Source organism: Melozone crissalis, unplaced genomic scaffold (assembly GCF_028551555.1).
Source record: "Melozone crissalis strain CALT ecotype California unplaced genomic scaffold, PUWL_Pcris_2 ptg000045l_1, whole genome shotgun sequence".
In the NCBI taxonomy this organism is placed as follows: domain Eukaryota; kingdom Metazoa; phylum Chordata; class Aves; order Passeriformes; family Passerellidae; genus Melozone; species Melozone crissalis.
The window spans coordinates 9,827,361-9,843,508 of record NW_026535823.1 but is presented as its reverse complement, the minus strand read 5'-3'; the positions used below and the strand labels follow the sequence as shown (position 1 = coordinate 9,843,508).

At 47.7% G+C, this 16,148-nt stretch overlaps 1 protein-coding gene across 1 annotated transcript in view; it reads left to right on the top strand.

The window, feature by feature from the left end:
• The window catches only part of LAMC1 (laminin subunit gamma 1), a 64,613-nt gene extending 49,656 nt beyond the window's left edge, over nucleotides 1-14,957 (top strand). The window contains exons 6-28 of the mRNA XM_054285824.1: nucleotides 218-335; nucleotides 427-525; nucleotides 631-767; nucleotides 1,612-1,734; nucleotides 1,822-2,011; nucleotides 2,205-2,317; nucleotides 3,628-3,849; nucleotides 3,938-4,126; nucleotides 5,458-5,703; nucleotides 5,972-6,125; nucleotides 6,557-6,699; nucleotides 7,405-7,583; nucleotides 7,738-7,894; nucleotides 10,196-10,401; nucleotides 10,798-10,877; nucleotides 11,219-11,356; nucleotides 11,545-11,689; nucleotides 12,030-12,179; nucleotides 12,564-12,678; nucleotides 13,000-13,199; nucleotides 13,396-13,554; nucleotides 14,042-14,141; nucleotides 14,508-14,957. Coding sequence (XP_054141799.1) covers nucleotides 218-335; nucleotides 427-525; nucleotides 631-767; nucleotides 1,612-1,734; nucleotides 1,822-2,011; nucleotides 2,205-2,317; nucleotides 3,628-3,849; nucleotides 3,938-4,126; nucleotides 5,458-5,703; nucleotides 5,972-6,125; nucleotides 6,557-6,699; nucleotides 7,405-7,583; nucleotides 7,738-7,894; nucleotides 10,196-10,401; nucleotides 10,798-10,877; nucleotides 11,219-11,356; nucleotides 11,545-11,689; nucleotides 12,030-12,179; nucleotides 12,564-12,678; nucleotides 13,000-13,199; nucleotides 13,396-13,554; nucleotides 14,042-14,141; nucleotides 14,508-14,764 — 3,620 coding nt within the window. The 3' untranslated portion in view covers nucleotides 14,765-14,957. The remainder of the gene's footprint in view (nucleotides 1-217; nucleotides 336-426; nucleotides 526-630; nucleotides 768-1,611; nucleotides 1,735-1,821; nucleotides 2,012-2,204; nucleotides 2,318-3,627; nucleotides 3,850-3,937; nucleotides 4,127-5,457; nucleotides 5,704-5,971; nucleotides 6,126-6,556; nucleotides 6,700-7,404; nucleotides 7,584-7,737; nucleotides 7,895-10,195; nucleotides 10,402-10,797; nucleotides 10,878-11,218; nucleotides 11,357-11,544; nucleotides 11,690-12,029; nucleotides 12,180-12,563; nucleotides 12,679-12,999; nucleotides 13,200-13,395; nucleotides 13,555-14,041; nucleotides 14,142-14,507) is intronic.
• The last annotated feature ends 1,191 nt before the right edge of the window (nucleotides 14,958-16,148 follow it).

Here is a 16,148-nt window from a genome sequence, read left to right as displayed (position 1 = left end):
TATCATTTGGGAAGACTAGATAACAGCTCATCTGTCTAGAGCTGCCAGGGGAAAATCCCTGTGAGCTAGAGGCAGTCTTTAGGTAAGCTGTCACTCATCAGCTTGAGGCTGTGCTTCGCTCTTTCTTCTTCCTTATTTCTTGGCCATTGTGTGAAGTGTGAGTAGCTGACGGAGCCGTGTGTGTGTGCTGAGGTGGCTGTCCCTGCTGTCCCCACAGGCTCCCTCAGCACACAGTGTGACAGCTATGGCCAGTGCAGCTGCAAGCCCGGAGTGATGGGGGACAAGTGTGACCGGTGCCAGCCAGGGTTCCACTCTCTCTCCGAAGCTGGCTGCAGGTAAGGAGGATTGCAGCTCTCTAGAGGAAAACTAGGCTTTTTTTAAAGCTTTCTCTATGTGCTTCTTACTGAACTCTCCTGACTCCCCCAGGCCCTGTTCTTGCAATGCTGCTGGCAGCACAGGGGAGTGCAATGTTGAGACAGGGCGGTGTGCGTGCAAGGACAATGTGGAAGGATTCCACTGTGAGAGGTGAGTTTTTCTTCCCATGGCTTTGTTTCAAGAATGGAAAACATTTGAGCAAGGACCTGGGGTTAAGCATCAGGGAAATTAATTCTCTTTCCTTCACATCTTCAGATGCAAACCTGGATTTTTCCATCTGGAGTCCTCCAATCCAAGAGGCTGTACCCCCTGCTTCTGTTTTGGACACTCTTCAGTCTGCACCAGTGCTATGGGCTACAGTATCTATAGCATCACCTCCAACTTCGAGTTTGGTAAAACTGAGCTTTCCTTTGTATCTCAGGTTGGGCTGAGGACTCAAGTCAGAAGCTATTAAAAAGCCCCAGCTCCTTCCTTTCTGTGCAAGACCACAAACCTTGGGCAGGCAGGGCTAGGATCCCTCTTTTGGAAGTGCTGAAGTTTCCATGTCTGCAGCTTGTTTGTTCAGATGGGGAGGCATGAATTCACAGCTCTGGCCTCAGGCACACAGTTATTGTACACCTTGCAGGTGCGAGTGGGAATTGCAAATAGAAACCTTTCCTAGCCTGAGAGGTGTACTGACAAAGCAGAGTTTCCTCAGTTCTAGAACCAAGTCAGGACTTTCTGATTGAGAGGATCAAAATCACTTCAGATTTGGGGTTTACATGGCTCTGAATAAAATGCAGTTGTGTTTCCAATGAGTGTAAGCCCAGGAAAAATCTGTTTCTTTCATGCAGTCAGTTTCATGTGTATGCATGTTTTCGTGCTGTATAGTCTGAAAAGAACATCTTTTTAATTAAAATTCCATGGGAGAACAGTTCATACAAAGACTGTAGCTCTCAACAAACTGTAGTGGCCTGCAGGTTTTTCTGTCTCTGCTTATGCTCTTTAGAAAAGAAGATTTTGGACAAGTAGTCATCAGAGGGTTCAAAGTTCAGAGGTTTCAAGTCAGCACTTGAGTCAGGGGCTTAAATTGGAAAAGTGGTGTTTACTATCTGAATTCTTCTGCACAGCTGCTTTCTGCAGCCTGTCAGTGCCCACACACATTAGATTAGCTAAGACACGAACAGTGTGATGCAAGAAGTGTGTGCAAATCTCCATCTTCCAAGGGTGTTAATTCTTGCCTGTGTGATTCTTCAGGAGAGGATGAGTGGCGTGCTGAGCAGCGAGATGGCTCAGAGGTCCTGCTGCAGTGGAGTGCTGAGACCCAGGATATCTCCGTTATCTCTGACACCTACTTCCCCATGTACTTCGTTGCACCACGTAGGTCATTCCAAAAGCATGGCTTTCTGTGCTGCTTGTGCCCTTTGTGTTCTGTCCCCTAACTGTAAGGATTTCTGCTCCTTTCAGGCAAGTTCTTGGGCAACCAGGTTTTGAGTTACGGGCAAAACCTGACCTTCTCCTTCCGTGTGGACAGGCGGGACACGCGCCTCTCTGCAGAGGACCTGGTGCTGGAAGGGGCTGGGCTGAGAGTGTCTGTGCCTCTCATTGCCCAGGGCAACTCCTACCCCAGTGAGAATGTGCAGACCTACACCTTCAGGTACAGTGGGAGCAGCTGTCACCTGGCTGGGCTGCCTTTGGCCTCTGAACTCTTGAGGGAACGGAGATCATGGGGTTTGAAGTTATGTGGGTGATGTTGCAATAGCACAGCACTGTTGCAAAGGGAGCTTTTGAGAGGGTGCAGCTGTTAGCAGCTGAAAACTGTGCTGATCATGCTTGGCTCTTCTCCCCAGGCTCCATGAGGCTGCAGATTACCCATGGAGGCCTGCTCTTACAGCATTTGAATTCCAAAAGCTTCTCCACAACTTGACTTCCATCAAGATCCGTGGGACATACAGTGAGAGAAGTAAGTCACTGAACAGAACGTCACATAAGAGGGGGTAAACTGGTTTGTTTGGGTTGCTTCATTGTAGGGCCCAGCCATAAGCAGCTGTGGCAGCTTATTTGGCAAAGCTTGTGCCAATGGCTTTTCACCTGGCTTTTCTCCCAGGCCTCCTGAAGAGGACATGGGAAAGAAAAGTGTTGTCTTTGAATGTCTGAAAGCTGAACATTTAGCAACTGCTGATTCCTTGCTCTAGACATGGGAATTTTTCTTTGTTTAATAGCCACTATCCTCCATTTGGTAAAAATACATAGTACAGTATTTGGTAAAAATACATAGTACTGAAGGAGGATGTAGGAAGTTTACAACACTTGGCTTTAAGTTTTGCTACACTGGAAATGGTCACATCTCCCCTCTTTCTGGGTCTTGCTTTGACATGACAAATGGGAAGGACAAGGTCTGAAATGCTGCCTGTGCAGAACCTGAGTGAAAGTTCCTCATAATGAAGACTTATAAAAATGAGTATGAATTAGAAGCAAAAGTAGGTCCTTAGGTATTGCTTTGTGATGAATTTTTGCAGAAAGATGCAAAGGATGAATTTGCATTTGGGAAAGGTGGGAAAACTGCAAGTGTTTCAGAGGGGTGGCCCATAATGAAGAATGTGGGGCTGTGAAATGGAGGGATAGAATGGTGTGGAGCAAACCATCTGTGAGTGCTGTAGCCACTGCTAATGTATAGGAGCTGGGGCTCTGCTCAGTGCAGTGGAGCTGCTGCAGTGGTACAGACACAGTGATAAAAGTTTAAAGTCAGCTATGTTGTGTCTGAGCTCTGTTTTGCTCCAGGGAAGGGGCTGGGAGTAGAGGAGGGAAGTGCTGAGATGCCAGAGGAAGGAATGGCTTGAGAGGAATAGTTGGCGAGTTTGTCCCGAGGCATGGTTTGCAGACTGTGTATTACAATTGTTAGAGACATGCTCTGTTCTGGCTTGAAAGCCAGGAGTGGTTTTGGTATTTGATTTGGAAATGGAAACCATACACATGTAAAATATAACTTAATTTTAATTGACTGTACTTGCTGTTCTCAGATTCTCCTCTATATTGTCTTTCTCAGCTTTCGTACCCTGCATGTTCCCTTGGTGAGCTCCAGTGCATCTTTGCTCATCTCTCTAAACCTTCCTGGAGGGTTTTGCATCTTGATTCATTTTTGCATCTTGATTCATTTTTCCAACTGCAAACACCCTCCTGTCTGCCCCTCATACCCCTCATTCAGCTGTGTTTGGGGAGAAGGTGATGATAACCTTTGTGATTACAGAGGGTTTGTCCCTTGGTGCTTTCTAGGTGCCGGTCACCTGGACGATGTCACCATCACAAGTGCTCGCCCTGGACCCGGTGTGCCTGTGGCCTGGGTGGAGAGCTGCTCGTGCCCAGTGGGATACGAGGGGCAGTTCTGTGAGCGCTGCACCTCCGGGTACCGCCGAGAGAGCCCCGGCCTGGGGCCCTACAGCCCCTGCGTGCCCTGCACGTGCAACGGGCACAGCGAGACCTGCGACCCCGAGACGGGTAAGAGACAAACTGGGAGCAGCAGGAGCGTGCTGCTTCTTCTCTGGGTTGGACAGTGAAGCAAAACTCACGTCCCTCTCTGTTGCAGGCATGTGCAATTGCAGGGATAACACAGCAGGGACTCACTGTGAGAAGTGCAGCGATGGGTACTACGGCGATGCCACGGCCGGCACAGCCTCGGACTGCCAGCCCTGCCCGTGCCCGGGCACCTCGAGCTGTGCCATCGTGCCCCGCACCAAGGAGGTGGTGTGCACCAGCTGCCAGGCTGGCACTACAGGTGTGTTCCTACACAAAACATCTTTCTCCATATCCACATGCTTGTGGAAATGTCTCCTGCTAGTTCTTGCTCTCTGATCCACAGTGAAAGCTGCTGCATCTTCTGGTTCAAATCCTTCTCCCTTCCTCAGCCCTATTTTCTATCCTGTGTGAGGCTTGGGGTTTCACAAGTTTTTCATGCCTGTTTCTTGAGAACAAAAGGCTTGATCTGCAAAGTCTGAGCATTTCTGTGCTGTATATGAGAGATATGCTGCCTTCCAGTAGAGCTCTGATGATGGCATGGTGTTGGGCAGAAAATAGATTTAAAAGAGCCAGGAAGGCAGGTCAGACTGAAATAAAATTAGAAGGTGCAGTTTGCCAGCAAGTGAGGCACTACAGGATGCTTCCTAGGAAGAGCAGGAAGGCTACAATGACTCACGAAATGCTGTCCAAAAAAATAGATCAAATTAGTGCTCAGCAATTTAAAGGAGAAATATGTGAACAGATACTGATGTTTTTTCTTAGCAATGAGCTGTGAAGTCCAGGCATATAACTGAGTTGTTAAGCAGAATTTTTTGTTCTGCCTGCAAGCAGCAAGGAAGCCATAGGATGATTGGCAGCCTTCATGCCTCTCTGCTGATTTTATGCTTGGCATGGCAGAGTCCAAAGTACAGAATACCTGTACATTCTTGAGTGCTTAGGAAAGCCTCTGACCAAGCACATAAGCAGCTCATGGGGGTTCCTGTGGGTGCTACTGAATTGTGAGCCAAAGCAGAGTCCAGGCCTCAGGTGCCCTTCAGCTCAGGTGTCTGTAGCAGCTGATCTTTCCTGTAGCTATGTGATTGCAGAGGAGTTTCTCCTGTCTCACATCACCTTTTTGGGATGTGAGGGAAAAGGGGGTTTGTTTGTGCAAGAACTGCCTAAGAAATGGAGCTCATAACTGGCTGGGGAGGTCAGATCTGCAGTAAGTGTAGGCAGCTGCTGAATTGGATGCTTCAGTGGCTGCCTGTGGAGGTTTGGCAGGTCTCATTGGCAGAGGAGCTTCCTGGAGCAGTGATGCCCCATGGAACTCTACCTCTTGGGATTCTTAAATTAACAACAAATTGCAGCAAATAGGTTTGGCTTAAAGGGATAAGAGGGGAAGGAAGAGTGGAAATAATTCATAATGCAAAGTTCCACCAAAAAATCAGCTTGAATTTAGAGATGGGGAGGGATTTGTGTCTGGCCCCAGCAGAGGGATGAAAGGGAAGAAGCTGAAGAGTTTACTTTTCAGAAGGGATGGCAGAGGGGATCCATGTGAGATGGCAGCACAGGGCTTTCTGCTGCAGCACCCGTGTCTGTGTTGTGTCCCAGGCAAGAGGTGTGAGCTGTGTGATGATGCCTATTTCGGAGACCCGCTGGGCAGGAATGGTGCGGTGAGGCCGTGCCGCCTGTGCCAGTGTAACAACAACATCGACCCCAACGCCGTGGGCAACTGCGACCGCCAGACCGGAGAGTGCCTCAAGTGCATCTACAACACTGCTGGCTTCTACTGTGACCGCTGCAAGGATGGCTTCTTTGGGAACCCCCTGGCCTCTGACCCCTCGGACAAGTGCAGAGGTGAGACTTGCTTCTTGTTGCATTTAAAAATGGTTCTGTCACCAGGAGCTGCTGTTGGGCTGTCACTTGTGCCCATCAGCAGCAATGTGTGGCATTACCCTGATTCGGTGGTTTGAGCTTGCTAAAAGCCTTGTGTTTGTGGGCACTTAGTGTGATGCAGGGGCTGGGTGGCCATGTGGTTTGGATCCAGGCCCATTAGGGTAAGTACCAACACCACAAGGGATTTCTAACTCTGTGCATGTTTCTCCGTACCTTTTTATTTTTGCAGCTTGTCACTGCAATCCGTACGGCACAGTGAATCAGCAGACGATCTGCAATCAAGTGACTGGGCAGTGTGAGTGCTTGTCTCATGTCACTGGGAGGGACTGCAGTGCCTGTGAGCCTGGATTCTTCAACCTCCAGAGTGGACGTGGCTGTGAGAGGTGAGGTTTGGCTTGGCTTGGGGCACAGACCCTGGTTTTGGAGGGTCTGTGCTTACATTGTGCAGGAATGTGATGTTTGTCACAAGTAACAGGTGTGCCTCTGCTGCTGTGGGTGGGGAAGAGCAGTGGTCAAGGAGCAGCTACTAAGGCTGTACAAAAAGTCTGACTTATAAATAGCCTTATAAAGAGCTCTAAATCAGGGTTTTAAATAGAAAACTGCCACATGACTTCGTGATTGTAGCAGGCTCTTGGGCTCTTTTTTTAGTGCAGGCAGCAATGACCTTGCATGGTTCAAAAGCTCAGTGCCTCGCCTGCTGCATCTTCACAGCAAGAAAAGCGGCTTTTGGCAAATGCGAATGTTGAGCTGTGCTCTTCAGAGAGGCCTCACTTGTCCCTTCTGTGTCACATCTGACGTGTTCTGCCTCTCCCAGGTGCAACTGCCACGCGCTGGGCTCCACCAGCGGGCAGTGTGACATCCGGACGGGGCAGTGCGAGTGCCAGCCAGGCGTCACCGGCCAGCACTGTGACAGGTGTGAGCCCAACCACTTCGGCTTTGGCTCTGAAGGCTGCAAACGTAAGTCTGAGGGGCCACAGCGAGGCAGGTGGGAAGGATGTTGCACACCCAGCCCTGCCTTTGCTTTCCTTCTGCCTCTGGGAGGGTATTTTGTCACCTCGCTCCTCATCACAGCAGAAGCTGGCACTTTTATGTCCACACTGTGTGTGACGTAATTTGATTTCTGTACTACAGCTTATCCTCTTCTTCTTTTGTTACCTTTTTCTTGTCCAACTTTCTAGATATCCAACTTAGTAGATATCTACTTCTCCTTGGTGTAAATATATTCTCTCTGCCTCTTGGCCTCCAACAGCCCTGTTTCCTAATGTGTCCCTGCACAGTTACTGTGCAGGTGGCCTCAGTATCCAGGTTCTATCTTGAGGAGCAGCTGATCTTGTAAACATGATTGCAAAGCAGGTTGATCCAAACTTTCCTTATTGATATCCCTGCCTGTAAAGAGCAGGAAAGCTGACTCTAGTTGGTTACAATGCAGTGGGGTAGAACAATGCTCTGTGGGAGAGGTAATAGCAACACTGAACACACACAGTGAATGATGGATCCTGCTTGTGGGTAGAAGCACTGTGATCAGGAGGGAGGTCCAACTGTGAGTCTGTGCCCCATAGCTCTTGCAGATGTTTTAGGATATTAAGCATATCCTCTCATCCTGTGAGTTTTAGGGTATTTGTGCCTGTTCTGCAGTGTGACTGGGGTTTTCCTCCCCTGCAGCCTGTGACTGTGATCCCGAGGGCTCGCGGTCGCTGCAGTGCCAGGAAAACGGACACTGTGAGTGCAAGGAGGGCTTCGTGGGGAGCCGCTGCAACCAGTGCGAGGAGAACTACTTCTACAACCGCTCCTGGCCTGGCTGCCAGGAGTGCCCAGCCTGCTACAGACTAGTGAAAGACAAGGTAAGGCCACAGACACTGCTCTTGGTACCACTGGAGATGGTGGCACATGTCCACTTGTGCAGCATTGCAGCCCGTGACTGTTGGTGGTTGCTGACAGCAGAGAGGCTCAAGGTGCTTTGCTTTGTCAAAGCTGTGCTCTGTGTCTCTCATGTAGGTGGCAGAGCAACGTCAAAGGCTGCAGGAGTTGGAAAATCTTATAGCAAATCTGGGTAGCAGAGAAGAAGCTGTAACTGATGAAGCCTTCGAAGAGCGGTTGAAGCAGGCAGAAAGAGAGGTTACAGAGCTGCTCCATGAAGCACAAAAGAGCAAAGGTGAGTTGACCTGATCAGACATGGACCAACTAAATGAGTTCTTTGCCTCATGTTCCTGTTCCCTTTGGAGACAGCATGTTATATTTCAAGCCAGTTTTGTGCTCCAGGATTGACAGCAATTTCAGGCAACACTGAGTCAGTGAGTCACTGTTGTTATCATAACAACAGTGGCTGTGCTTTTATCCATGCTGTTCTGCCAGTGGTCTTTGTTGTACATGGAAGTAAAGATCTGCCTCTAGCTCTGCATGGATGGAAGTGTTTTATGTGTTACCCTCTTCTCTCGATGCAAAGGACGGTTTTATTTGTTACACAAGCAGAAACCTTTCCAGTACACTTACTATGCTTTAAATTTGCTCAAACATCTTGGGCTCAAGTAGTTCTTGTTGTTCTGATCATTGGTGATCAGAGTGAAGGCTTCAAAATCCAGATGGCAAACTTAATTATCCCACCATCAAGTGTAGAATATTCTGAAGAATGCTGTTTTTCCTGTTAAACTCCATTTCAAATTGATTCTTGTGTTGTCACCACTACCACAGGATGTTTGTCATGTCTGTGACAGTGGTTTGTCCTTAGGGTCTCTTTAATGTATAAGATGATGTGTGTTTTGGAAAAGAGAAGCCTGAAGGAGACTATTGACTTTGCAGTAAAAGATGTTCCCCTGGGAGCTGGTTCAGTGATTTCAGACCATTTTGGGAAAATTTGTCCCCTTTGTGTGAAGCTGGGAAAAAGCTAACATACATCTAATGCTGGCATTTGCTTGGGAAGATTCCTGCCAGTGAGAATGGTTGCTTAAGATTTTGTCAGCTTTAGCTGAGGTAAATTTTTACTGCCTAGATAATAGTCCTACATAAGGGGGTAGCAGGGTGGGGATTGCAGAAAGATGAGGGAATGGATTTGGTTTTGTGGTGGAATTTTGATCTCTCTCTCTGTCTTAGAATCATAGAATCATTTATTTGGAAAGACCCTTAAGATCAAGTCCGACTGTTCCCTGCCCCCCAGCACTGCCAAGGTCACCATTAACCCATGTTCCCAAGTGCCACATCCACCCAGCTTTAGGATCCCTCCAAGGACAGTGATTCAGCATTTCCCTAGACAGCCCTTTAAATGAAGAAATTTTTCCCACTCTCCAACCAAAACCTCCCCAGGCACAGCTTGAAGCTGTTTCCTCTCATCCTGTCCCTGTTCCCTGGGAGCAGAGCCCCCCAACACCCTGGGTGCACCCTCCTGTCAGGGAGTTGTGGATAGACAGAAGGTCCCCCCTGAGCCTCCTTTTCTCCAGGCTCAACCCCTCCCAGCTCCTTCAGCTGCTCCTCATGAGACTTCTGCTCTAAACTCTTCCCCAGCTCCAGGTTCTTCTCTTACTAAGAGGGCAAGGTAAATGCAACAAAAACTACCCTGGCAAAAATCTGTGCACACCTGAAGAAGTTTTTTCTGTTTTTCTGTGGTAGTATGTTTTTGAAATGTGTGAAATGTTCATGTTCAGTACTTAAGATGTGCTGCAGGGCCAAGGTATTTGACCAATCTTAATTTTGGAGTTCTGTGGGCTTCTGCTTGCACTTAAATCCTTGGTAACACTCTCAGCTTTTCAAAAGTTACTGCCATGGTTGTGAGGCACATACCTGTGCTGTGATGCCTCCATTATTAAGATGCTGTTGTGGGGGGTTACCTGATGGTCCAAAAATTTGGTGAAGTGTGGGTGCCTTATAAATCCTACATATGTGAAAACCAAGGCTCACAGCTTTTGCCAGCCCTTTGGTTTAGGAGAGTTTGGAGTGGGTTTGCTATTTTACACAGCTCCTGGCTGCTCCATATAGAGCTCCTTAGGTCTTTCCTTGGAGTAGCCATTGTTTCCCTGAGTGGGGAAAAATGTATGTCTGCACTATTCATCCACCTCTGCTCAATTTCTAGGAGATAAGCTAAAGGGAATTTGCCAAACAGACATTTCATACCTATTGAGGAGCAGCTCTGTTGTCATTTTAAGTCAATGAGAGAGGTAAAACATGAGGTAAACATGAGAGGTGAAACATGATTCTGAACACAAAATCTCCCATCAGAGTCAGTTCCAACAACCAGCAGGATTGTCTTATTAACAGTTAATGGCTTTTCATTTCTCCTGTTTGGTGCACATTCTGATTATGACTTTGATCTCAAGCTAAGTGACTTGTGAAATGGCTTTTCCTGGTTCCCTTCCAGTAGGGGATTAACCTACCAACGTGGTGCCTGCTGTGGTAAGCTGCTGCTCCAGCTTCTCTTCCTGCTCTAATTAATTTTGCTTCCTCTCTTTTTTGTCCTGTGTTGCAGACGTAGATCAGGGCCTCATGGATCGTCTCAAAGACATCAACAGCACCTTAGTGAGTCAGCTGAACAGGCTGAGGAACATCCAGGGCACAGTGCAGGACACGGAGAGCCTGGCGGAGCAGGCGCGGGTGCGGGTGGAGGACACTGAGGACCTGATCAGCATGGCTTCTGATATGCTGGAGAGGGCCAAGATGGCAGCTGACAACGTGGTGAGTGTGTGCTGGGATCCCACACAGCTGGGGGAGGCTGAGGGCCTTTCCTTCTGGGCCTCCAGCGTGTTTCTCCACTTGCTCTCTCCCTCAAACAGCAAATTTGCATCAAGATCACGGGAAATCAATGAAGGGAGTTGACCACTGTCAGTCACAGATAGTATCTTAGCCCAAACCAACATAAAAGTCTTAAATAAATATTAGCACCGTTGTTTTTCAAGGGGTAACCAGTGGTGGAAACTGCATGGACTTAAGAAAAACATACAGAGAAGTGAGAAGTAGGTTAGACACATCTCTAAGCATTTAGATCATGACAATAAATATTTAAAGCAAATACAAATAAAAGATAAAAAAAGAGCTTTAATGGATTTTTTTTCCTTTCTTTTTCTCTTCCAGTCCATTACACCTCCAGAGCAAAGTGGGGACCCCAACAACATGACTCACTTGGCAGAAGAGGCCCGAAAGCTGGCAGAGAGGTAGGCTGTGGCAAGACACACTCATCGTGGTCTGTGTCAGGGTTCTGCTCTTCTCTGCAAGGGGGAAGAAGAATTTCATTTGCTGGCTGGGAAACACACACCCTTTGCTGCTTAAGGGACTGGTGCTGTGGGATGGTGGCTGTGTAGCTCTGAGGGCAAACATTGCTCATGTGGATGACAGACATGGCAACCATCTTCCATTACTAATGTTTCAGCATCTCCCATATGTAGATCTGGGAGAAGGAAAGAAGGAAAAGTAAGAGAGATTAATATAATCAAGAACTGAGGATAAAAACTATTGGCTGACAAATCTAATGGCATTATTTTTCTTTTGTCATCAGGCACAAAAAGGAAGCTGATGAGATTGTTCGCACAGCCAAGGCTGCAAATGACACTTCCACAGAAGCATATCAACTGCTGCTGAAAACCCTGGCTGGAGAAAACCAAACTGCAGTTGATATTGATGAGCTCAACCAGAAGTGAGTCAGTAACAGAAAATTGTTTTTATTTCCTGACTTTAGAGCAGTGCTTAAAACTTAAGACGACCCTCTGTATGCTTTGGATTTTGTGGGAGGTGATTTTTGATTTCTTAGCCTCTCCACTCTCTTCCTAAGTTCAGTTCTACAGAATGTACTGTTTCATAACTGGATCCTTTGGGATTTTTTAGGTACAATCAAGCAAGGAATATTTCTCGAGACCTAGAGAAACAGGCCACCAAGGTGCTTGCGGAGGCAGAGGAAGCTGGAAACAGAGCCCTACAGATATATGCTAACCTCACCAGCCTGCCTACTGTGGATTCCACAGGGCTAGAGGTACATGAGGGCACCATCATGTGCACTATTTCTGAGGATTGCTAGGTTGCTGGCATGCCTTACATGTGCTCTGCTGCTGTTCTCTGCACAAGAACACTCGGTGGACAACGCTTCTTGTCCATCTACGCATAATCAAGCTTTTATGCAATTGCAACATTTATGCAGGAGATGTAAATGCAGAAAACCACCTACATAAACCCCACCTCCCCCAGTTTCTGAAAGACAGAAATCTGAGATGTTTGCCAGACGTCTTGGCTTGAATGTAGAAGTGGAAAAATTTACCACCTGTTCAGGAATTCTTTAACATTCAGGAATCTCTGTGTGTGATTTCCACCTGCAGAATAGAGCAAATACAATCAAGAAGGAAGCAGAGGAACTGGATCAACTAATTGCCAGGAAGCTAAAGGATTATGAGGACTTGAGAGAAGATATGAAAGGAAAGGAACTTGAAGTAAAGAACCTCTTGGAGAAAGGGAAGACAGAGCAGCAGGTCAGTTCCACTTTGTGCAGGCTTTTGTTCCTGGAAAAAAAAACAACAAGGAAGACAAGTAACTGGCCAGATGCAAATTATTTCATCTTAGTGTTATTTACTGATTATAAGAATGCTGAAAATGGCTCCAAAAAGGAGATGCAGACAGAGGTTAAAAGCAACGGCTTTGAGGCTGTGTGGGAAAATAGGAGATATTTGCCAGGTGTGGTGTCAGCTTTGTATTCAGAGCAGTATTCCCAAAGTACATCCACTCATCTGATATCAGAGGAAGCACTGCTGTTCTAGATGGTGTTGTTGTTTGGGGCTTAACAGTGCTTTTTGATACACTTTGATGATTGTCCTTCAGAAAGTGGGAATGCATTGGTACGTGTCCTGTCTCCTCAGACTGCAGACCAGCTCCTGGCTCGAGCAGATGCAGCGAAAGCCCTGGCTGAAGAAGCTGCTCGGAAGAGCAGTGGCACACTACAGGAGGCCAATACCATTCTCAGGAACCTGAAAGGTAAAGAGGAAGCACTTGTAGTGAGTCCTTCAATTCCAGTGTGACAAGTCACTTGGCAGTAGGATATTTTAGTTAGAGAGGCCCTGCCATTACCCTTATCTGAGTGTTGGGTGTGTTCTTTTGGCTTGTTTTTCTTTAAAGAAAAAGTATAAGGGACTGGAAATTACCTTTTAACTTCCTTATTTAGCATCAGAAGATGTGCAATAGGCAGAGCTGACCATCTCTCCAGTGTGAGGGCAGCAAAGCCTTGGGTAGCTTGGTCAGAGGAGCATCCCAAGGCTCTCCTGGAGCACGTGGTAAGGATCTGCTTTGCCTCCTTAGACTTTGACAAGCGGGTGAACGATAACAAGACGGCGGCCGAGGAGGCGCTGAAGAAGATCCCTGCCATCAGCCAGACCATTGCAGAGGCCAACAACAAGACTCAGCAGGCAGAGCTGGCACTGGGCAACGCTGCTGCCGATGCCCGTGAGGCCAAGGCCAGAGCAGATGATGCTGAGAAGATTGCCAGCTCTGTTCAGAAGGTGGGTGTGCTGCACCCCCCTGAGATCCTGCTGGGGGATTGCAGGAGCTCCTGTGTGTGCTCCCTGCTCTATTCCCCACTGCACATGCAAAATAAGGCAAGATAGGAAGTCAGTGCATTTTGATGAGAAGGATTGAAGGAAGTTCTGCCCCTGAATTCACCACCTTTTTCCATCCTCTCCCACCTGTTGGCTGCAGAGTGCTGCTACTACCAGAGCCGAAGCCGACAAGACCTTTGCTGATGTGACAGGACTGGCCAGGGAGGTGGATGACATGATGAAGCAGCTGCAGGATGCAGAGAAGGAGCTGAAGAGGAAGCAGGCTGATGCTGAGCAGGATATGAGGATGGCAAATGAGGTGAGTACTGCTGGCAGGTGACAGCAGTGGCCAGGAGCTGCCTTCTCCCTGCTGTCCTGGCAATGGCGCCTTTCCTCCTGCTCTCCTCGTGCAAAGACTGACCTGAGTCCAGCCAGTATTCTGACTCTTCCAAGTTTTAAGTGGGACTGAAAAGGAGACAAGTTCTGGTGCATTAGCATAGGCTCCCTGCTGGAATTTGAGAGCTGATTTTCCTTTTATTATAGCTAAAATCTGACTGTATAACCCTATTGATTCCATCCTGCCCTTTACTGCCAAATCCCGCTCAGTGTTCAGGGATCCCCATCCTGAAATACTCAGAAAACTGATTACTTGAAGGTTGTCGGTCTTCTCCCCAGCCCTGTGATAAAGATCTTTGTGCAGGATTGTTATCCTGGGATGAGAAGGCAGTGATGTGCTAAGTGCAGAGAGGAGGCAACAGTTTTATAATCCCTACACCTTTTTTGTGGTCTCATTTTTTTTCCTACAGGCCTCACAGGCTGCCCAGGAGGCAGAAGACAATGCAAGAAAAGCTAAGAACTCTGTGAACAGCCTGCTCACTGTCATTAATGACCTGTTGGATCAGCTAGGTAGGACTGTCTTCGATGTTCTCTATGTTTTTGAGTGTTTTCCTGATGTGTGCTGGGTTTCCTGCCAGTTTTGTTTGAGGAACCAGATGGATCTGTTGATCTCTTGAAATGGGGTTTGTATGTTTTTGGCAGGACTTTGGGATTTTTTCTTTCCCAAGTAGCCTCAGAGCTTGTTTGGCAATGCTCTGTGTTGGTTTTCAGCAAACTGAAGGCTTCTTGAGGCAGTGGAGATGTCACCCATGTGGTTGGTCCTGTGTCAGAGGCTGGAGATGCCCTGCTGGAGATCTGCTGTGGGCTCAGCTGTGTGAGCCCCCAGGGTGCCACAGAGGTTTTAGTGCACTTCACTGTTTGCTTCTGGCTTTTCAGGGCAACTGGAGACAGTGGACTTGAACAAACTGAATGAAATTGAAGGTACCTTGAACAGTGCCAAAGACCAGATGAAAGACAGTGACCTGGACCAGAAAGTGTCTTTCCTTGAGAGAGAAGCCAAGAAGCAAGATGATGCCATACAGGCCTACAACAGGGACATTGAAGAGATCCTGAAGGACATTAGCAACCTGGAAGACATCAGGAAGACCTTGCCATCTGGCTGTTTCAACACCCCGTCCATTGAGAAGCCCTAAGGGTGTGCTGGGGGTGGGGGGAATCGCCCTGGTGAGTGGTGGTTCAGCCATGGAGTGCCTTAACACACATTGCCTTCTCCAAATCCCCAACTCTGCTGCTCGCAGCCACTGTTTCCTTTCAAATCAGCATAAGTTGAAAGTTTTGGGGGTTTTTTGTTGGTTTTTTTTTAATGTTTTGTTTTGTTTGGGGAGTTTTTTTGTGGATTTTTTTTTTGTTTGTTTGTTTCTTTGGGTTTTTTTTTTTTTTTTTTGAGAAGCAAATTAAATATCCGTCTTTGGGCATCAAAGGGGTTTTTTATATAGATTGTTTTCCTGAGCACTCCACCTTTGCCCCTTCCTCAGACACAGTTTCCTTTTGATTAGTGCAAGGATGAGAGATGCTCTGGACTCTTTATACTGTGGTTCAGAAATAACCATGTGAGCTGTATACAGCAAGGCAAAACTAACACAACTTTCTCTCCTGTCTTCTCCCTTTGTAAAATCCTCAGTCCTGGAGCTCTTTATCCCTATGAAAGAAGGGGATGGCTACCAAAGTATTACTGTAATGGCCAGTATAGCTGCACTCAATTCAGATCCTTCTTCCCAACTTCTAACCCTGTGAATTTATTTTTTTCATCATTAGGTAGTGGCCAATCCAACAGTGTTGGTAGCCTTTGGCAAAATAGCTGAAGCCTCTTTCTGAAATGCTTTCTGTGAGGATGCACTGCTATGAGAGAAAGGCAGCCTCTGATTAGGGCTCTTTGGGAAGATGGGATACTGGTGGAGTGGTGGATCTTGCCAGCCCCACTTCTGTTCTGTGGAGCAGTTTTGGGTCTGGTCTGAAAGCTGCTACCTGCTGGCTAGTCCAGACTGCCAGAGTGTGGAAGCCACGAGCTGCATTCCCATCTCTTGCTACTGAATTTCCAGACAATCTGGTTTTCTGGGCTGGGAATGTCAGACTGACAGATGAATTTGTTGAAGCAGGACAAGTCTTGCTGAAGAGGAGAGCTGCCTTCCAGAGAGTTCTGGCACCTGCACTGGCCTCCATGCTGAATGTCTTTGGGTGGGGAAGGAAGGGGGCACATCAGTGGAAATGGAAAGGTCTTTTTTTTCCCCCATCTTTTTCCTGAAGGAGGACAGTGGGATTTTTATCTCTCCTGCCATTGCTCTTGCCTTTTGCCTGTTTTAAAGCTGGGAGGAAGAGCTGGAATTTCCTGGCGCCCTCCTTTCTTTTTGCCTCCCAATCTCGCAGTCACCATAAAGCTGCCACAGCACAGGGACCTCAGGCCAGGCTCAGGTGGCAGCTCTGCCTTTTCCACCACTCCAGGGCTTCCCTGCAGGCTCCCTGCCCAGGCAGTGCTGCTGCTGGCTGGGAGCAGCAGGGAGCCCCCTGCTCCCTGACAAG